A 23,518-nucleotide genomic window follows, 5' to 3' on the forward strand; every position below is an offset into this window, starting at 1 on the left:
CGGCCAATCAATGTTATTCACCTCACATCAGTGGTTTTAATGTTATGGCTGACCACGGTCCACAGATTTTACACTGTGAAGAACACAATGTTGGTGCACCGCTAGCTCAAGTTATCCGAGTTACTGTCTGAGGTGCAATAGATAGAGATCGGGTTTCAAAAAAAGAAGCCGCAGGGCAGATAGAGCAGCGTGGTCACCCACCAATCAGCACCGCCCATTCCAACCCGACGGCACGCGCACACTCACCCACCCATCTTGTCTAAAAACCAATTGAAATCTGCCTGTAACAAAAAAAAGGATCAAGGCAGAAATACAGATAGAATCAGGAAAGGCTCTCAGCAGGACTGGTGCGTAATTGCACACTCAAGGGTCATCTTCATAGCAGGGGCGCATTCAGCTTAAACTGGGGGCTGACCACAGCGGGGCAGGCAGGCAAGGCCATTGAGAACACACCGCTTTCACCGCAAATTAACTGATGTCACAACATTCATTAGCGCACTGTTGCCAATCAAGCCTAGCAGCACTCCAATAGAGGACTTTAGTTGACAGAGGTGACCCCTGAGAAAGTGTGTGTGTGTGTGTGTGTGCATCCTGAATGAGTGCGTGCCTGTTTATCAGTCACGGAAAGTGCCAATGCATTGAATAGGAAATTGTATTGACATGGAAATGACGCGCACCTCTAAATCATGCAAATTCTATGTACCACACTGCCCGGTGTACGAAGCTGTCCGTACCATAAAGGCGTGTGTTTACAGCACGTACTGTATCTGCATGTGCATTAGAGACTGAGAGAGCAGGAATAAGAATACGAGGAAGGATGTGAGGGAGTGTGTATCCTGGCTCAGCTGGTCTCAATCACTGCCAGCAAGCCTAAAGGGGAACTATTATAAGGCTTGTCTTTCTGCTCGGGGCTCTGGCACTGATTTGGACGCTCAGCTAGCCTCACCTGAGCCCAGAGCGCCAGTCGGGCTTCAGTTGAGCTTGTCTGGAGTAGGAATGAGCCACATTCTCGGAAGCTTAGCTCACTGTTACTGGGCGCATTGGGTCACAACACTGCCTTTCCAAAGGCAGGATAAGGTTAACAGCTCTCTGGCCAGGCAAGCACCCCGCGCTACACCAACTGGAGTCCTAAAAAAATGCATAAAAATACATACAAATGTCAGATTGGCACTGGTCCAGAATGCCCAAATTGGCGCAACCCTCCACTCCTGAACCCAGCATAGAGCGTATATGAACATTCCCGAGTCCAGAGCATAACAGCCTGGAATTACCACGGCTGAATGAACTCAGCTGAGCCTGTCTGGAGTAGGAATGTGCCACAGAATCGCAATAAGATCGATACTGGGCGGTGTAGCGTAGCATAGTGGATAACAACACTGCCAACACTTCTCAGGCAAGCACACTGCGCTACACTCCGAATGCTACATTCGCCTACCTTTGTTGGCATGACGCTCTGGATAGGAGCGTCAACCGAATGCTGCAAATGTTTGGAATTTAAAATTTTAACATTTTATAAATGTGCATTGATTGGCACCCTTATTAGCTGGCGTACATAAAAATATATGATTGGCACTAGTCCAGAATTTCCAAGTTGATGCATTCCTGCTCCTGAACCAAACAAAGAACCTATCTGAATGGTTATTTAGAGCATTACAGTCTGGAATTACCAGGGCTGAACGAACTCGGTCGAGCCCCTCTGGAGTAGGTATGCACCACAATATCGGAATCCGTATTCTAGTGGGTTCCAACATCGTTCCAAGGGTTCAGTTCCCCAGATGGGCAAGAAAACCACACAACAATAAGGGCATTTTCATATTAGCGTTTTTTTTTTTACTGGACCCAGAGTACTTGCTCTAAGAGTTCGGTACATTTGGTCAGCTGAAAACAGTGGTCTGGGGTCTTTGGACTCGGTCTGTATATCTTCTATAAGAATCTATAAGATAAGTTCTTGGACGCCTAAAGTGTTCATATCCAAGGTAAACGAGGAAAGCCAATAAAGGTCCAACCATTTTGCAAAACGTGCACAAAAAAGTGACATTTGAAATTCGCCTACAATGCTGCAAATGTTCACCAGATGCTGTTTATAGACCTTCAGCCAGATCGAACAGATCAATATCTGCTAGCTGATTTACTGCTTTCTGGAAGAGCAGAATATTTAACGTAGCACAGAAACGTTGAATTTCTTCCTCAGACTGGATTATTAACCCACCTCAGATAGACATGAAAGTTCTCTGAGATACTAGTCCAAGCAGATTTGACCCCAGGTTTCATTTTATACACGTTATAAAATGTAAACTTGTGTGTTTACTGGCTTATCAGCAGATATGTACTTAGAAATATCAGACTGCATTAGTCCAGCATAATTCTCACATCGGGTTTATCCTCACTCCTAAACCTAGCAAAGAACGTTCAGAGGATAAGAGCCTGACATCAGTAGGGCTGAATGAATGAACGCCTACAGGGACACCATGAATGAAATGCCCAGTCTGCAAGAGTGGTGTGAATGGAGTGAATACTGGTGGTTGTGCCAGCCTGGGTGAGCGGGAGAGGAAAGCCTGGGTGAGCGGGAGGTGGAAGCCTGGGTGAGCGGGAGGTGGAAGCTTGGGTGAGCGGGAGGTGGAAGCTTGGGTGAGAGGGAGAAGCCTGGGTGGAAGCCTGGGTGAGCGGGAGGTGGAAGCCTGGGTGAGCGGGAGATGGGAGCCTGGGTGAGCGGGAGAGGGGAGCCTGGGTGAGTGGGAGAGGGGAGCCTGGGTGAAAGCCTGGGTGAGCAGGAGATAGAAGCCTGGGTGAGCGGGAGAGGGGAGCCTGGGTGAGCGGGAGAGGGGAGCCTGGGTGAAAGCCTGGGTGAGCAGGAGATAGGAGCCTGGGTGAGCGGGAGAGGGGAGCCTGGGTGAGTGGGAGAGGGGAGCCTGGGTGAGTGGGAGAGGGGAGCCTGGGTGAAAGGGAGAAGCCTGGGTGAGTGGGAGTTGGAATCCTGGGTGAGGGAGAAGCCTGGATGGAAGCCTGGGTGAGAGGAAAGTCTGGGTGAGAGGAAAGCCTGGGTGAGAGGAAAGCCTGGGTGAGAGGGAGAAGCCTGGGTGAGAGGGAGAAGCCTGGGTGAGAGGGAGAAGCCTGGGTGAGAGGGAGAAGGCTGGGTGAGAGGGAGAAGCCTGGGTGTGAGGGAGAAGCCTGGATGGACAGTTTAACCAATAACCAGCAGCCATAATAATTGAAGACTGGGTGAAGTGAAGAGCAAAACAACAAACAGCAAACAGTGAAACCTAAAACCCAAACGGACCGAGGACAGCAATAAGACATGCTGTCTGTCCAGAACAGTCCACACTGGAGAGCCCTGAGACGCCCGGAATGAGGGTCTACCTAAAAAACAACAAACTTCCAAGTGTCCCTCACCCTCACAGAGAGGCTCTTCTGAACCAGGGCAGAGTGCCACAGCAGCAGCATCAGCAGCATCAGCAGCAGCGCCTCGCTCCGCTGAAAGGATGCTGACAGGTTGGGGTAAAGGAGTGGAGCTAAGGGGCAAAGCTGCTGACAGGACCACCAGCGGACAAGCATTTCACCCGTGTCGACGACCACATTAAAAACAAGGGCAGGGGTAAACTTTCGGACTGCAGAAGGACACCAGCACCCAGGAGACCGGCAGCAGTTACAGAAGTGATGGTTACAACCGTTACAACCGTTACAACCGTTAAAAACACGCGTACCTTCCTCAGCGTAGCACTCCTTAATTCGGTTCAGCAGTAATATCCACAGCACCGAAACGGTCGTCTTAAACAGCTCCATATTTGACTGGCCACGTTTGCGGGGCTCTGGTCATGTCGCTAGCACTTCTCACACACTCTCCCACACTCACACACACTCATACACCGGCGCAGGAGGAGAGCCGTGCCGTCCGGGCCAGTAGTGGCATGAAGCAGCGCAGCGCGCCTTATTTGGCATCTCGGGAGGCGGAGCTTGGGGTGATTGACGTGGCCGGCGTGCAATGAGATCCGAGTGTGGGGCGAGGGTACTAGGAGGTCGCCAATCACAACGCGAGCGGAGTCACGACGCCTCCTAATCCAGTCAGTGCTGTCAGTGTTGGCAGGTGTGCGATAGTTATGGTATTTGCTTCGATTATTTCTACGTTTTTTACGTTTTTAGTTTAGAAATTGAAGATATATTCTGACGTTTTTGCCGATAATCAAGTGATTAATGAAGTGATGTTCGGATGGAAGGTGGTTCAGTCAGGGTTCGGTGCTGATCTGGAATCAGTTGAGCTAGCCGAGTCAAGCGGTGCATCAGGAAGGCATTGAAAACTATGAAGGATCCAGTCAGGCTCCCCACCTGTGAAATTATCTTAAAAATATTAATTCAATAAAAAATCATTCCAATTATCACCATTGTAAAAACACTGTACATTTACACTGCAGATTCATACTGGATAAAAATCACCCAGCGATTATAAATGTTAGCTTGTAAACAATTATAAATGCTGCAGATTCATACTGGATTAAAATCACCCTTCATGTATTACTGTCAGATGGTATAAATGTACACACACTGCAGATTCATACTGGATTAAAATCACCCTTCATGTATTACTGTCAGATGGTATAAATGTACACACACTGCAGATTCATACTGGATTAAAATCACCCTTCGTTTATTACTGTCAGATGGTATAAATGTACACACACTGCAGATTCATACTGGATTAAAATCACCCTTCATGTATTACTGTCAGATGGTATAAATGTACACACACTGCAGATTCATACTGGATTAAAATCACCCTTCGTTTATTACTGTCAGATGGTATAAATGTACACACACTGCAGATTCATACTGGATTAAAATCACCTCGCAATTACCAGTGTTTTAAGACTACTCCCACTACAAATTCATACTGGATAAAAATCACCCAGCGATTATAAATGTTAGCTTGTAAACAATTATAAATGCTGCAGATTCATACTGGATTAAAATCACCCTTCATGTATTACTGTCAGATGGTATAAATGTACACACACTGCAGATTCATACTGGATTAAAATCACCCTTCGTTTATTACTGTCAGATGGTATAAATGTACACACACTGCAGATTCATACTGGATTAAAATCACCTCGCAATTACCAGTGTTTTAAGACTACTCCCACTACAAATTCATACTGGATAAAAATCACCCAGCGATTATAAATGTTAGCTTGTAAACAATTATAAATGCTGCAGATTCATACTGGATTAAAATCACCCTTCATGTATTACTGTCAGATGGTATAAATGTACACACACTGCAGATTCATACTGGATTAAAATCATCCCGCAATTACCAGTGTTTAAAAAGTACTCCCACTACAAATTCATACTGGATTAAAATCACCCTTCACTTATTACTGTCAGATGGTATAAATGTACACACTGCAGATTCATACTGGATTAAAATCACCCTACAATTACCAGTGTTTAAAAAGTACTCCCACTACAGATTCATACTGGATTAAAATCACCCTTCGTTTATTACTGTCAGATGGTATAAATGAACACACACTGCAGATTCATACTGGATTAAAATCACCCTACAATTACCAGTGTTTAAAAAGTACTCCCACTACAGATTCATACTGGATTAAAATCACCCTTCATTTATTACTGTCAGATGGTATAAATGAACACACACTGCAGATTTATACTGGATTAATCACCCTGCGATTCTCACTGTCACAGTGAAAAATACACATGTTCATACTGGATTCAAATCACAGACCCCCCACATCTCAAAATATTCCCATTTCAATAGGACTTTAATTACCTCTCAAGCTTTTGGTGAAAGAGTCACATGACGGGCAATCAGTTGCATCCCGTCTTTATCCTAATTTTAAGCCACTGCTGGATGCTTGAAGCATCTTCAGACTTTAATGACCATAAAGCTGCAAGTCAGGAAGATTCTGTTTTCCTAAGACAAGCATAAAAGCCGCAAACCATAAAAAAACAGTGACAACTTATTTTGAATATAACTGTACACCTTTAAACACACAGCACATACATACACAGATCTCCCCACAGGATTGTATGCTTGCGTGTGTGTGGAGGGGGAGGAGTATGTGTATGCAAGACCCCCACCAACCCCCTGTGTACATACACACAGGCTTGTTTCTATACAAATTTGCCATATGAGGTCTAATCTCCCATATGTATTATACTGCACATATACATATATATGTGCTGCTTGTCTAGTCCCTGTAGAGAAATAGCGCCAATAGAATAGGACTCTGATGAATGGATGTGGGCTAGAGGGGTTTAAAGCCCCCCAGCATTGAGCTATGGAGCAGGGGAAGAACTGTGTGTTTGCTGGAATGATGATGTTGGTGCTCCATCCAATACTTTTGGGCTGAGTTGGGGAGTTGGGACAGAGGTGGGGTGGTGATCAATCATCCAACATCCTGACCTCACTAAGACTGTCCCTGAATGCAATCAAATCCTCAAAGCAATGCTCTTCCAGAATCTATTAGAAAGCCATCTTCTGAAGAGACAGTTACTCCAACAAAAGCAGGACAAACTCTTTTTTAATCCCCTTAAAGGAAAAGGTGTCCCAATACTTTTGTCCATATAGTGTTTGTTAATAAATATGTATATATGTTATCTCACACACTTCACCCTTTCAGTGTCCCGGAACACACACATACTGGGTGTCACGGATGACATTACACATCTGTGCCTTATGCTCCTAAGCCCCCATAAAGCCTGAGCCCACCTCCAGGCCGGACCACCACTCTACTGTCCGTTTCCACTGAGCTTTGCTGTAAAACTTATTGCCGCATTACAATTTCATGCTAGGCTGCCCTGCCCCGCTTTCTGTCTGTGCTCCTTAAATACAGAAACAGAGGTAGTGGTGAAAACACACACACACACACACACACACAGTCACACAGACACACACACACACACACACACAGTCATTTGACCTTTGTGTTCGGTGCTTGATTTCCCAGCTGCTGGAGTGGAAAAGGATGAGCGGGGAAGAAGGTAACAGAATCCGGACAGAGCTGCTAATAAGAGACAGGCCCGGTTTTAATGTGACACTGAAACGTGGATAACTGCAACTAATCTCAGGGGGCTGATCTCGGCCTCCTTCACTTTCACACACAAGCGTACAGTACGCACATTCAGTGGGAACAGTGGTGGTGGTGGTGGGGAGGAAGGGGGGGGGGGCGTATTCCCAGGTGTGTTGTAGAGGAACTGTGTTATATTCCTAAAGAGGCTGTGGAAGCAGTGAGCTGAGGAGGTGTTAATGTGAGGCAGAGAGAGAGCCACAGAGGGACACACACTAAACCTCTTAAACACACACAGGAGACGGCTATTTCAGTCCGCTAATCTGCTGTTAATCTACTGATGTAGAAAAAAAGACATTGTTATGGATTGGGAATCATGTACACTACCCTTTAAAGGAATTTTGTTCATTAACAAATAAACAAATAACTTTTATAAGTTAACATTAAAAATGCATCTTATTTTAAAACACGATCATCAAATCCTCAGACCACTACCCATCTTCCTTCTGGTCAGGGTCGTGATGGGCCTGGAGCCTGCTCAGAATCACTGGGTGCAAGGCACGAATATGTACTACACAAGGCACCAGGAGGACCCTCCTCAGCCATAGCGTCAGTCCTCAAGGGGTAGCCGTGGCCTAAAAGTTAAAGAAGTGGACTTGGGGCTGGAACAGGGATGGGCAAGGGGGCTGGGGTCCAACACTGGTTGTTGATGTGCCTGCTTTAAAAGACCTACCAAACCTGGCAATTAACAAGTGGGTGGAATCGGCTATGCTCGAGCAGGAATGTGCTTCAAGACCTGAATTAGCCACCCCTGGACTGGAAGGTTGCTGGTTCAATCCCCAGGGTTGGCATACTTGAGCAAGGGCACCTCTGCCATTAATGTTATTCCTGGGAATAAAACCAGCAACCTTGCCTCTCCAACCTTTAGGTCATGGACAAAAGACCAGAAGGTCATTGGTTTGACTCCCAGGACTGGCGGTAATGGGGGAGGTGCGCTTGTTCAAAGAATGCCAGTCCTGGGGAATCAAACCAGCAGCCTCTTGGTCCCAAGATTGCCTCTCCAACCTTTATATCATGGCCAAAAGACCAGAAGGTCATTGGTTTGATTCCCAGAACTGGCATTCATGGGGGGGTGCACTTGCTCAAAGAGTGCCAGTCCTGGGGAATCAAACCAGCAGCCTCTTGGTCCCAAGATTGCTTCTCCAACCTTTAGGCAATGGCCAAATAACCAGGGGGTATATGGTTTGATCCCAAAGACAGGCATGAATGCCAAACAAGCAACCTTCTGGTCCCAAGCCTGCTTCTCCAAACCTTTAGGCCACCCAAACCCAAGCTCAGGTCGTGGCCTCTTCACTGGAGGTTGAAAAGTGGGCTTAATCTCAATCTCTCAATCCAAGCTCAACAGCCTTGGCCCCTGGTGGATGTTCAGAGGCCAGACGATTGTTGGGTTAATCCTCACACCTTATGACCAGGACCAGGCCCCAGGCCCCTGGAGCTATCCTTATCCTCTGATCTTTATCATCAAACTTTCTGAAAACGTGAGTTATTTCATAATAAATCATAAAACATCTAACAAACCATTCTGGATTCATTATAATATCACAAGTGAGTCCACATGGAAAACACTCTGGTGCTCAGGAGCGTGGGAGGACTTAAAGGTTCCTCAGGTTAATAATAAGAAAAGGTAGCTTTTCATTTTTTCCCGTGGTTCAAAGCACTCCAGCGGAGGCGTGATAGCATCCGCAGTGTGTGTGAAGCTGCTTGGGAAAAGTAAGAGAGCCACAGGAGACGGGCAGTGATTGGCTAATGAGGGCCGCTGTTCTAATTACCCGTGCAGGCCGCGACAGCAGACACTGCTGAAGGTCACTGCGGGATACACACCGCGACACGACAGGCTCCAGAGACGCAGGGAAGAGATGTGTGTGTGTGTGTGTGTGTGTGCGAAAAAGCAGAGACAAAAGAAAAGTGACAGGTAGAGCCAAAGGTGAAACTCCTCATGTGTGTTTGTGTGTGTGTGTGTGTGTGTGTGTGTTGGGGGAACTCTGGAAAGGTGTGTTGGAGTGGGGGGCATAATACTATGGAAAGGTGTGTGTGCATTGGTATGTGTGTCGGGGCAGATATAATTCTAGTATGTGAGTGGGGGGGGGGCAGTATTCTGAAAAGGTGTGCATATGTGCTGTTTGTGCATGTGTGTGTATGGGTGTGTGCGTACTGGGCTTAAAATACTCTGTAAAGGTGTGTGTAGGGGTAGAAATACTCTGGAAAGATGTATGGGGGGGTAGAATACTGTGGAAAGGTGTGTGTGGGGGGTAGAATACTGTGGAAAGGTGTGTGTGGGGGGTAGAATACTGTGGAAAGGTGTGTGTGGGGGGTAGAATACTGTGGAAAGGTGTGTGGGGGGGTAGAATACTGTGGAAAGATGTGTGTGTGGGGGTAGAATACTGTGGAAAGGTGTGTGCGGGGGTAGAATACTATGTAAAGGTGTGTGTGGGGGGTAGAATACTCTGTAAAGGTGTGTGTGTGGGGTAGAATACTCTGTAAAGGTGTGTGTGTGGGGGGGTAGAATACTCTGTAAAGGTGTGTGTGTGGGGGGGGGGGGGGGTTGACTATGCTCTGGAATGATTTGTGTGTGTGTGTGTGTGTATGTGTGTGTATGTGGTGGGCCGGGAAACACAACTGAGGTGTGTGTGTGTGTGTCGATATGTCTATACCTTTCTCCCACCCACTGTAATTAGGCCCTCAGTTGTCACAGCGCTGCTGTTCGGAACATTTCCATTTCATTCCACCTTCTCCCGGCGTCAGCTGTCACCGCCCCGGATCCCGGACACTGCTATTAATTCTCCTCTCTTTAAAGACAGACAGACAGCTGCAGAATAGAAGCGGCCCATGAAGTAGACGCGTGGCGGCCTGCAGATAAGGCGGCGGACTTGGTAATCAGAAATAATAGCGTGATCCGTGCGGACATATTCCGAGACGCTCTGAGCAGGAGAAGTCATCTGGCTCTTCCAAAGGCAGAGCAGCAGGGGGGCAATCCTCTGTGATATCCTTCACCAAAGAGAGCGTGCTCCTACCTTCAAATATCAGCACTGATAGCACTTTCCTACTGGAGATGGATTAAGAGACAGAGAAGGACAGTGTGGAACAATAAGTGTGTGTGTGTGTGTGTGTGTGTGTGTGTGTGTGTGTGTGTGTGTTTTCCTACATTGTTGGAACCAGAACATTCAAACTCTGATTACATAGTAAAACCAGACTAACCAAGACAGTGGTCCTGAATTAGCAAGCGGCCTCTCTCTCTCTCTCTCTCACACACACACACACACATATATATATATATATATATATATATATATATATATATATATATATATATATATATATATATAGGTTACATGTAGGTTATTACACATATACAGTATATATTTACAGGTATGTACATATACATAATACATATAGTATATTACTATTAATAAAAATATGTATGTGTATACATTACATACGTGTACATTTCAGGCATATGGGACATTATTCGTACATAATGGAATTATGTTATATTATTACATATAGTGTAGATACGTCCATATACATTACATACATATACATAATATATATGGGATGTATTTTACCTACATATATGGTTTTTTTTGCACATACCATAGGTACATCATTGATACATAATTCATATGAGATTTATTATAACCACATATAATCATACAGTATATATGTTCTGTGTATATGGTATGACATGCTGATGTTATATGAGCATTTTCAGGGAGATCTTTTTTGTATTTGTCTGTATGTGTGTGTGTGAGTGTGTATGTGTGTGTGTGTGTGTGAGAGTGTGTGTGTCCTTTATCTGTGTTGAATAGGCTACATACACACAAATACACAGCAGTGTTGATAATAGATTAGTGAGTGTTCACTGCTGTTTGTAATTTACTGTGCCCGGTTTGGCCGGGGCGGGAGATGGAACAACACTGCCCCCCTCATCCATGATTTGATTTCTATTCTTATCAAAGACGGACTGCTGTGTGTGTGTGTGTGTGTGTGTGTGTGTGTGTGTGTGTGTGTTTGTTGGCTGCTCAAAGAAAACGTCCACTCTCACAAAAGGTAGAGCAGCGTGTTTGCACGCTAACATGCTAACACACTGGCAAAACACACATTCAAATGCCTACCATGAGTCAGACTGGCAGCCCATGTGTTCCGCTGACGTTCCTTAGAGAACGCTGAGTAAAAGAGAAACAGCACGCTGGGGTCAAATCATAGCCTCTCATTTTCCTCCTGGTTAGTTTATATTCGAGCTCTTTCTCACAGGGTTGTGCTTCGTCCCTGCAGGGAAATCCAGCTGGCCAGGTTGGTTGGTTTAAGCTGGTCTTTGATGGTCAAGGTGGTTGAGAAGCTGGTCATCTAAGCTAGATAGTTAACCAGCACTTGATCAGCAGCCACCTGTAACATGATAGCAACCACCTAGCAACCACTGGGGATACCATAATGACTACCTAGCAACATCATAGCACCCAACTGTGATACCATAGCAACCACCTAGCAACAACATAGCAATACCATAACAACCACCTGGGATATCATAGCAAACACCTGGTAACCACCTGGCAACACCATAGCAACCGCCTGGGATACCATAGCAACCGCCTAGCAACAACATAGCAATACCATAACAACCACCTGGGATATCATAGCAAACACCTGGTAACCACCTGGCAACACCATAGCAACCGCCTGGGATACCATAGCAACCGCCTAGCACCGACCTAGACCTCAGCAGGCAGCTGAAATGCCTTAGTGACTACCTAGCAACACCATAGCACCCAACTGTGATACCATTACAACCACCTAGCAATAACTTAGGATACGATAGCAAATACCTGGTAACCAACTGGCAACACCATAGCAACCACCTAGCAACCACCTGGGATGCTATAGCAACCACCTAGCACAAACTGGAATGCCTTACTGACTACCTAACAGCACCATAGCACTCACCTGAGATTATCTGGAAAACCACAGTAGCCACTTAGTAATACCATAGCAACCAGCTAGCAACTTTAGCTGTGCAGCTATTCTGGGTTTCCTTCAGGAACGGCACGTTTTACTGGCTAATTTTATTTTTCGCCAGGTCAAGTGGTACAAAGAGCCCCAACTGAAGAATCCCCCCCCTATCTGAAAAGAACTCTCTCTCTCTCTCTCTCTCTCTCTCTCTCTCTGGGAGAAGGATCTATTCCGACAGAGACCTGCCTGCATTCTTGAAGAAAGACTTAAGAATAAAGACAGGGGGCAAGATTGCAAAGGCAGGAGAGCTTGCGAGCCTTGTTAAATAAAGGTTATTTATGCTGCAGTTTTAAACCCAGCTTAAATGCATTGGGTTCCTTCATTAGACAGGGGTGCACACGCTGAAAAGACCAGCAAAGGCAGAAAGATGAGAGCGAGTGAAAATCAATGGGGGAGAATGAGAGAGACTGAGGGAGAGAGAAAGAGGGCAGGAGAGTGAAAAATGTGTTGATTTGTCCACACCGGCTGGATGTCTCCAGAGACATGGACGGGAATTTATCACAAAAGACAAATTGCATTGTTGCAGTGCTTTTCTCCTTTTCATATGCCTGCCGTATGCACGTGTGTGTGTGTGTGTGTGTGTGTGTGTGTGTGTGTGTGCATGCAACCACATGTCCGTGTCTATATGCGTGCTCGCATGCGTCCTCAATATTATTGCACTGGTCGACTGGGGGAAAATGTTACATTTATCATAGTTCAGCAGGGAGGACCCAGTGGGCAATGCTGATATGATCATTCAGAATGAATGAGTTGCAGTGAAAAACAGGGAAACGTGTGAAAGGTGTCACATCCAGTCTCGGCCTCACTAAATTACGGCACTCTGTACACCTTTGGAATCTACGGTACATCAGTGGTCCACATGCATATAGGTGCTTGGGGATGTTGTGGTGCCATGATACTACATCAGCTTTAAGGCCAATTCATCTTGTATGGATATTTTATATGAATGTATATGACCAGGTGTCCCAATACTTTAGTCCATTGATATAGGGATATATTCTATTTATTCAGCTTTTCTTGCATTTGTTGTCTGCTGTGTTTGTCTCTACTGTCCAGGGAAGAAGGCTTTCTGCTAGAATTGCAGAACTGGATTGCACTGTTGTGAGGATTTGATTGAATTCAGTGACAAGAGCGTTAATGAGGTCAGAATATTGGATGGCCAGCACCCCATTCCATCCTCAACTCCTCAACTCATCCCAAAAGTATTGGATGGAGCACCAGTATCATTCCTGAGAACACAGTTCTTCCACTGCTCCACAGCTCAATGCTTGGGGGGCTGTGTACCCCTCTAGCCCACGCCTGATATAAGGGCTAGAACATCAATATAGGCTCAATATAGCAAGGTTCCAGTGGCACCTGGCATGGGTTGGGATCTACATATTAGGCAGCTCTTCTCGTTTTTGAAGGTGATGTGTTGGAAGCAGAAAAAGCAGAAGGACGAATAACTTTGACAAGGGTCAAATTGCGATGGCTAGACGACTGGAGGGTCAGCGCACCTCTAAAACATCAGGCAGGTCTTGTGGAGTATCTGCTATCCGGTGGTCAGTGCCTACCAAAAGGCATCAGGGTCAGGGGCCTCATTGATGTGTTCTAATGGAAAACCCACCTCACAAGGAACTAAGTTATGTAATTACATAATAATAAGTTATATTTACACACACAACATGGACAAAAGTATTTGGACATATGCTCATTTATTGTTTCTTCTAAAAATCAAGCATATTGAAAGCATAGCTGGGGCACTTTATACCCCTTTAGCTCACAATTGTCATAAAACAAAGTCTTGCCCAAGGACTTTTATTGGTGTAGCACAGCACAGTCACTCAGACCAGGAATCGAACCCTGGTCTCCCTCCCACATGGTGTGGTAGCTTACTGGCAGGCAGTGGTGTTATCTGTTGCGCCACACCAACAATTAGGCCGCATGTTGCCAATAGGTTCACGTTTCTCTGCTCTAAAGAGTCCTATTCTGTTGGCAGTACTTCTCTACAGGTACTAGACAATCTGTGCGTGTGTGTGTGTGTGTGTGTGTGTGTGTGTGTGTGCATTTGCACATCTGCATCAGCAACGGGTACAACTTAAAGTATCTGAATGCATTCATTAAAAGGGGTGTCCACAAACATTTGGACATATATTGTCTATATATCTGTATGTATACGTATTAGACAAGTGGGGCGTATACTCTACATATGATACAGGGGACATATATATATAGACACATGGGAAGTATTACATATAGGTAATTATATGGAATACCTGTGGGAGTCCAGACACTGTATTGCATGTGTTATAGCAAGACTGGTCACCAGTAATGCTAAATAAATAAATGGACACTGCTAGTGAAGCAGATTTATAAACGGGCCCTAATGTGATGGTAGGCCGACTGAATAGATCACAGCCTATTAAAGGCAATATGACAATGATAACAGCTCTTTACCCGGCAGATGTCTGGAGCTCTGGTTGGCTCTCGTTGTTAAAAACACGGTGCCGAGCAGTGCTCTACAGGCTTCCTTTCTGTAGTGAACAGGGACCGGGATTTCTTTTTCCAGCCAGACACCAAATGGCATCTCATGATCGTTACCGGAACGTGCAGCAAGTGCAGATTGGGTTCGCTGTGCCCTTTTCTCCGTGCAAATCAGTCCTGCATCCTATTGTCCCACACGTCTGCGCTGCCACCTCGCTCACTAACCGAATTCGGCAGAAGCGCTGGCCTTTGATCAAAGGGGACTCTGGCTGTAGCTATATCCCTCCGCTCGCTCTGGGAGACGCCTGCCAAGGGGCCTGCATCTGGAAGCAGGTCAGGAGGAAACACTCGGGAAGGGTAGGAACACGGCTCATGCCACATAGCTCTTCAGAGGAAACACAAGGTGAGTGCCTCCCCTTGGAGAGCCAGGCGGACACTACAGAGCGTGCTGTGAATTCTGGGAAGCATGAGGATACCGACCCATCCCAGACATCCATGGGCTGCGCACAGCTCCGCATGTATGTTATTCCGTGCTATGAATATTTTGCCCTTTGCAGCGAATTTTTCACGGGCAGCTACAGTCTATAATAGGGTTCTCCAGCGCCGCTCCTGGAGAGACCCCCCTCCAGCAGACCTTAGTTCCCACACTAATCTAACACACTTTTCCTGGGGTGCGCTTGAGCTGAGTTAGTGGTGTATGGGTAAAGGGCTGGAGCTAAAACCTGCAGGAGATCTTTGAAAGCAGAGCCAGGGCTGGAAGTCCAAAGTCGATGTAAAAAGCACCAGCAAATCCAAACGCCGGGTTGGTTTACCATATCTGTGTGTGTGGTTCTAGAATGTGGTGTCTAGAACGGTTCTTCAAATATGTTCTCCTCATTCAGACCATTCTAGAAAGTTCTCACCATAGTTTTAGAACGCTCACCCCAACTAGGCTCTTCTAGTACACTCTCAACATTTGTAGAACAACGAACAGTCGACCTTCACTCTCTACAGTGTTCTCCCCAAGTTCTCCTCTCAAGCCTCATTCACATTGTTGTACAAGGGGTTCCCCATTCACACTGTTCTAGAATAAGACCTCCCCTTCAATACTGTCTCAGAATGTTCTCTTTATTTCTCAGTTCAAACGGCTGTAGAAGTATTCTAGAAAGTTCTCCCCCACTTAGACTATTCCACTATGCGCTCCTGCAATGTTCTCCAAATTCAGACAGTGCAAGAATGTTCTCCATAATCACATTATCTTTCAAGTTCGCTCTCGCCTATTTACACGGTTCTAGACAGTTTTCCCTATTTCACACTGATCTGCAATGTTCCACCCATTCCCACTGTTCTAGAAACATATCCCCCTTCTTCTCCAGTTCACACTGTTCTTCTTATTCACCATGTTCTAGACTGTTTTCCTGTTCAAACTGCTGTGGATGTTTTCTATAGCCACAATGTTCTAGATATGTCTCCCCATTTAGACTATTCCACAATGTGCTCCCTATTCACACTGTTCTAGAACATTCTATTCACATTGCTCTAGAATCTTCCTGATATGTTCCCCAATCTGACTGTTCTAAAAGTCCAGACTATTTGCACTGTTCTAGATTGTTCTTCCTATCCACACCACTGTACAGTCTTTTCCAGCATTCATACTGTTCTAGGATGTTGGTCCTCATTTCCACATTCACACATTGTACATTATGTTCCACATTTAGTGTTCTAGAATGTCCTACACATTCACACAGTTCTAGAGTGTTCTCCTGAAATTCCTAATTCATGTTGGGGAATGTTCTCCCCCATTCCCCCTTTTATTCTGTTCAGAACATCCTTCAAAATATGCTTTTGCATATTCACTGTTCTAGATTATTTCCCCTATTTTACACTGATCTACAATGTTCTCCAAATTCACACTGTTCTACAAGGTTCTCCAAATTCACACTGTTTTACAATGTTCTCCAAATTCACACTGTTCTACAATGTTCTTCCCATTCGCACTGTTCTACAATGTTCTCCAAATTCACACTGTTCTACAATGTTCTCCCCATTCACAATGATCTACAATGTTCTCCAAATTCACACTGTTCTACAATGTTCTCCAAATTCACACTGTTCTACAATGTTCTCCAAATTCACACTGTTCTACAATGATCTCCAAATTCACACTGTTCTACAATGTTCTCCCCATCCACACTGTTCTACAATGTTCTCCAAATTCACATTGTTCTACAACGTTCTCCAAATTCATACTGTTCTACAATGTTCATCCCCATCCATACTGTTCTACAATGTTCTCCAAATTCACACTGTTCTACAATGTTCTCCCCATTCACACTGTTCTACAATGTTCTCCAAATTCACATTGTTCTACAATGTTCTCCCCATCCACACTATTCTACAATGTTCTCCCCATTCACACTGTTCTACAATGTTCTCCCTATTCACACTGTTCTACAATGTTCTCCCCATTCACACTGTTCTACAATGTTCTCCAAATTCACACTGTTCTACAATCTTCTCCCCATTCACACTGTTCTACAATGTTCTCCAAATTGACATTGTTCTACAATGTTCTCCCCATCCACACTATTCTACAATGTTCTCCCTATTCACACTGTTCTACAATGTTCTCCAAATTCAAACTGTTCTACAATGTTCTCCAAAATCACACTGTTCTACAATGTTCTCCCCATTCACACTGTCTCAGAAACAGCTTCCTGTTCTCCTCAGTTTGAACCTTCTTTTTCACTTTACACTGTTCTAGAAAGTTCTCACCCATTCACACTGTTCTAGAAGGTTTTCCCTTATTCACACTAACTCGTTTGACTTGTCCATTTTTTTATGGGGCGGTTGAAGATTAATATTCCAACATTAGAATATTTGATGTTTGTTAGAGATTGTTGGGATGGTTAGTTAGATCTTTGGGATTGATTTGGAGGCTTTCACAGGCTTTCCCAGGCTTCCTTCATTGCTCATCACATTGTTCAGAACTTTTTTCCGTTGCCTAGTGCCTTACAGCTCCTGTTTTTAAGTTCTGACATCCTGCAGCATAGTTCAGTAAGAACAGTGTTGAATGTTCCCCTATAAGCACTTACAAGAGGACTGTGCCTCATTTCAGTGCAATCCTTCTTGATTTAGGACGGTATGATTGTATAATCTACAGACCCGGACTTACGAGATGACTGTGTTGTCAATTTCTGAGCTTGAAATAAAAAGCCCTGGCTCATTCCACGGTAGCAGCGGCTGTATGCTGATGGAACCAAAGAGATGAGGTCAAAGGGCGAGAACACAGAGCCGAGACATCTTTTCTCTTTCATCTACGAGCTGCCTCATCCTTGGTGGACCTTGGCAATTTGCTGCTGATATTGAGCCATTCTAGATCAAAATGAATATAATGGTCATTCATGGTCAAATATCATCGTGGCAGACCACACTCGCACCAATCTTCAGCCTAGAGATTGCAACGAAATGGTTACCATAGCGTCTGCTGTTGGATATTTTTCTTTTCTCTTACCAAACAATCTCTTGATAGATCAAGGGTAATAATATCTCTGCAGAAGACTCAGAGAAGCCACCAGACTCTTGGGGTAGCTCACGGTGGATAAAAATGAGTCTATACAAACACAATGACTTATATTTATTGCGAGGTTCAGCACTAGATTGCTCATCTAATGTCAGCTCCACTGGCCGCAGAGACTTCGTTTGGATATAAGAGGCCAAAAACTGAGCCTAGCACTCTTTGAGAAGTTCAGCCTAGCCCCCTCAGTCGATATTCAGACTATATTCAATATTCAGACCATTCATCTGTGGACAGGTTCCAGGGCAAGTCCATATCAAAGGCAAAAGAGTGGTACTAATCCTAACCATCGTTATGGACATGTAGTCTATGACCTATTAGCCAATACTAGCATATATAAGTATGCCCTATTGGCCAATTCTAGTTGAGAAGTAGGACCTATTAGCCAATTCCAGTGGAGACGTATGACATATCAGCCAATACTAGTGGAGAAGTATGACATTAGCCAAATCTAGCATAGAAGTATCAATTATTTGCCAATTCTAGTTGAGACGTATGACCTATTAGCAAACATTAGGGGAGAAGTATGACCTATTAGCCAGTACTAGTGAACAGGTATGGCATATTAGCCATTCGCCGCATAAAAGTATGACCTGTTAGCCAATACTGGTGTAGAAGTATGACATATTAACCAATTCTACTAAAGCATTATAATTCAGCCAATCCTAGCATAGTCTATTAGCTGATTCTAGTGGATACATATGGCACGTTAGCCAATACTAGTGGAGAAGTATGAACTATTAGCCAAAACAAGATAAGAGGTATGGCATATTAGCCAATCACAGCATTAAAGTGTGATGTATTAGCCAATTCTAGTGGATACATGTGGCATATTAGCCAAACCTACCATAGAAATTCTAGAGGAGAACAATGACTCTAGTGGAGAAGTATGGTCTATTAGTCAATCCTAGCATAGAAGGATGACCTATTAGCCAATACTAGTGAAGAGGTATAGCATATTAGCCATCCACAGCATAAAAGTATGACCTGTTAGCCAAAACTAGTTAAGAAAAATGACATATTAGCTAATTCTTGTTGAGAAGTATGACCTATAGGCCACTACTAGCATAGCAGTATGATCTATTAACCAATTCTAGTGGATACGTATGGCACATCAGCCAAAACAAGTGGTGAAGTATGATCTATTAGCCAGTCCTAGTGGAAAAGTATATTAACCAATAAGTATATTAACCAAATTTAGCGAAGCATTACACTTCAGCCAATCCTAGAATAGATGTATGACCGATTAGCTACTTCCAGTGGATACATATGGCACACTAGCCAATACTAGTGGAGAAGTATGGTCTGTTAGCCAATACAAGTGGAGAGATATGCCATTTTATTGACCTATTAGCCAATTCTAGTGGATACCTATGGCATATTAGCTAAATCTACCATAGAGGTTTGACCTATTTGCAAATTCTAGTGGAGAACAATGACTTATTAGCCAATACTAGTGGAGAAATATGGTCTATTAGCCAATACTAGCATAAAAAGATGACCTATTAGCTAATAGTGGCATAGAAGGATTCCAGGTTCCAAGGAAAGCGTCCATGTCCAATGCTAAAGAGTGATGCAGATCCTCGTCCTCATTTCCGACTCGTCTAGTCTAACTTTGCGGAAAGTTCCTGACTTTTATTTCACCTACCCACCGTGTAAATAAATGTAGCCGTAAAAAACTCGATTACACTTCAGAGACACACTGTGTGCTGGCAAACAAACATGAGCACTTGAGACGGCCATTACTTTATCGCCTAATGGAAGGAAGTGTCAACACTCGTCCCTCGCTCACGCAGCACACACACACACACGCTTCCGCTCGATAGCCCTGTGAAAACACTGATATTTACATAAATAATTACATTCAGAGTAATTAGAGGAGCAAATAGGAGTGATGGCACACGCTTAAAAAGGACTGGCCGATGAAAGATTCATGCTTCTTGAGAGGTGAGCAGGCCAAAAGGCAGGAGGGATGCTAAAGCTATGCTAATCAAACTGGAATATTCATGGCCTCTGGAACTTGTTCCTTCCTGGGGATTTCTGGAGGCATGTGAATGAAAATAGCCTATTGTTTTCAAACTTAGGATGAACTTCCAGCTTAGAGAAATATGAACAAGTGAATGTGGAGTACAGGTGGAGAAGCCCAAAGAGTCTTGGAGAGGAAGGGCTTATTTATCCCACCCATATTCCAGCAGCATACTGGCAGTCCTAGCACATCATGAGGGTTACTAGTCCTAGCATAGATAGTATGACCTATTAGCCAATTTTAATGGAGAAGTATGACATAATAGCTAATGGTAGCATAGAAGGATGGCCTATTAGCCAATTCTAGTGGGCAAGTATGGGCTATTAGCCAATCCTGGCATATAAGTATGACATATTAGCCAATTCTAGTGGAGAAGTATGAACAATTAGCCAGTTCTAGTGGAAACGTATTACATATTAGCTAATGCTAGTTGAGATTTATGACCTATTAGCCAATACTAGTAGGCAAGTATGACCCATTAGCCAATTCTTGTGGAGAAGATATGCCCTATTAGCCAATCATAGCATAGACGTATGACATAATAGCCAATGCTAGTGGAGATTTATGACCTATTAGCCAGTACTAGTGAGCAAGTATGACCTATTAACCAATTCTAGTGGCAAAGTATGCCCCATTAGCCCATCCGAGTATTGAAGTATGACCTATTAACCAATTCTAGTGGAACAAGTATGACCTATTAGCCAATCATAGCATAGAAGGATGGCCTAATAGCCAATTATATTGGAGAAGTATGACCTATTAGCCAATACTTGTGGACAAGTATGCACTACTAGCCCATTCTAGTCGAGACGTATGAGCTATAAGCCAATTAAAGCATAGAAGGATGACATATTAGCCAATCATAGCATAGACGTATGACATAACAGCCAATGCTAGTGGAGATTTATGACCTATTAGCCAGTACTAGTGAACAAGTATGACTTATTAGCCAATCATAGCATAAAAGCATAGCCTAATAGCCAATAATAGTGGAGAAGTAACTACTAGCCAGAACTTGTGGACAAGCATGCCCTACTAGCCCATAATAGTGGAGATGTATGAGCTATTAGCCAATGTTGGTGGAGAAGTAGGACCTATTAGCCAATACTTGTGGACAAGTATGTCCTACTAGCCCATTCTACTGGGCCAGGAGCCAATGGGAGAGATGCTTTGGTGTTACTCAAAGAGGCTGTACTGCACTAACAAACCCTACAGGTCAGTGTATGTTCTAAAACCAGCACATCTGACATACTTTTAGCTATTTCTAAGCGGTATATAGTAAATCAGTCTCTCTGGAGGTGGTTATATGCTGTAAACCTGTCTACACGCACCACTGTACTTGTAAGTGGATGCGATCCTTAGAACGTCTGAAGGTTATTTCGCTGAATAAAGGCCTTAAATCAGAAGAGCCATACATGAGAACAGCGATCCAGTCATTAACCTCAATGAGACCTGCTCGGCTGGCCCCCGCAGCACCTCAGCTGTCATCTGCCCATGTCTCTCTGATTCTCTGATACAGAAACCGCAGGAAAATAATGTGTTTTTGACTGTAGCGTGGAGAAAACCTAGCTTCAGTGCTACAGCTTGAGGGGATTTGGCATCTAATTCCCATTTACCATTAAAAAAACACGCTCATCAAAAGACATTTTCGCACTGAAATGGCAGCGACCACAAGCTTCTGAAGAGCTCTGGTGGGGGGCCTTGGGGGTGGTGGGGTGGTGGGGGGAGGCTTGAATGTTGTATCTTCACACACACACACATACATAAAGCATTCCTGCTGACTGCCAAGAGCAGTGTGGGTGTGTGATGTCTGGAAGCATGTGTGCCCTCCAGTTCAGTATTGACGGCCTGTAGAGGGCTCTGAAAGGATGTTCGGAAGTCATGCTGTTGGATTATAAAAATAGATCAATGGTCAGATACACACACAGAGAGGCGCAGTCATCCCTGCGCTACGTGACAACAAAAACACACTTTATGAAAGATTGTGTGAGTGATAAATAATCAGATCTGCCTTCTTAATGGAAACAGTCCACTGGAATTTGGGGAAAAAGGTTGGAGGGCGGCCTGTAAATTAGTGGACAGCGATGCTATTCGTGGACTAGGACGATAAGGTTAGCAAATCCCTAGGAGTAGGCTAACCAGTGCTATAGGAGGGCCATGGTCTGCCATGGATTGTTACCCTTCTAATGAATGCAATCAGACACTTTAACTTGCACCTGTTGCTAACAGAGATGTGCAAATGCACACACACACACACAGACACTCACAGCTTGTCTAGTCCCTGTAGAGAAGCGCTGCTTATACCCCCTGCAGCAGATAGACGGGAACCTAATGGCACCATGCCTAATGCTACACCTGGGCTAGAGGAGTACAAAGCCCCCCAGCATTGAGCTGGAATGATGACAATGGCACTCCATCCAATACTTTTGGGATGAGATGGGGACGAAGAGGGGTGGTGATCCCACATCCAACCTCAGTAAGGACAGCACTTGTCGCTGAATGCAATCGAATCCTCACAGCAATGCACGAAACCTTTGAAATCTGGTAGGAGCCTTTCCCCCTGGACAGTAGAGGCAGTTACTCCAACAAAAGCAGGATTAACTTCTTTAATACCCTTGAATTCAGAAGAAGCACTGAATGAGAAGGTGTCCCAATACTTTTGTCCATTTATTGTACTCTAACAAGGCTCGTACTGAAGGTCAGCATGGCCTGCCCTGCTGAGAGTACGGTCAGGGTGATGCAAAACCACAGCCCACATATATCAGGAGTGCTCAGCATCGCTGAGTAATCACGGTAGCGTCACCAGAGCCGATGCTTGCTTTCCTCAAAACTCTGCTATTTCTGATTTCATCAGCCCACAAGTCCATTGAGAAAAAACAACACAACGAACCTCGCCACTTCTGCATACACTCACACACCCCTACTCACACACACACACTCTTAGACCATAAAAGCAGCCATGAATCAACAGCCTAATCTGATTTGTCATTCCCCTCTCCCTCCATTACAGTGGGATGAGATTAGCAAATCTGTTGGAGGACTCAATGGGTGGGTGGGTGGGGGTGACGCTGGCCAGGCTCAGGAAGTCCAGTGCTCTGGACTGTGTCGCATTTCTCAAAAAGCCAACAGCTTCCCGTCCGTGGAAGAAACACACACCCCGCTGTTCATATCGGCGCAGCCTATCAGCACACATTCCCTCCCAGATTACTGCAGCAGGCTTTATGGATATGGCCATATGCAGCCAGGCTAGCGCTTGCATGGAAGATCACAACACGTCCAGCCCTTCTGTTTATGCCGATTTCTCACTTCAGTCCAAAAACAACTTATGGGATTAACCACACCGTATAGCCTTGATAGCATTCCCTCATAATCTGGCAATGC

The 23,518-nt window shown here is 44.7% G+C and overlaps 2 protein-coding genes across 3 annotated transcripts in view; one reads left to right on the top strand and one right to left on the bottom strand.

The window, feature by feature from the left end:
* LOC140573784 (ephrin type-A receptor 7-like) overlaps positions 1-3,885 on the bottom strand; it is a 173,925-nt gene extending 170,040 nt beyond the window's left edge. The window contains exon 1 of the mRNA XM_072693346.1: positions 3,702-3,885. Coding sequence (XP_072549447.1) covers positions 3,702-3,780 — 79 coding nt within the window. The 5' untranslated portion in view covers positions 3,781-3,885. The remainder of the gene's footprint in view (positions 1-3,701) is intronic.
* The window catches only part of rps15a (ribosomal protein S15a), a 336,047-nt gene that overhangs the window by 146,816 nt on the left and 165,713 nt on the right, over positions 1-23,518 (top strand). The gene's annotated exons all lie outside the window — the stretch shown is intronic.

The sequence above is a fragment of the Salminus brasiliensis genome, chromosome 12, assembly GCF_030463535.1.
Source record: "Salminus brasiliensis chromosome 12, fSalBra1.hap2, whole genome shotgun sequence".
Lineage (NCBI taxonomy): Eukaryota > Metazoa > Chordata > Actinopteri > Characiformes > Bryconidae > Salminus > Salminus brasiliensis.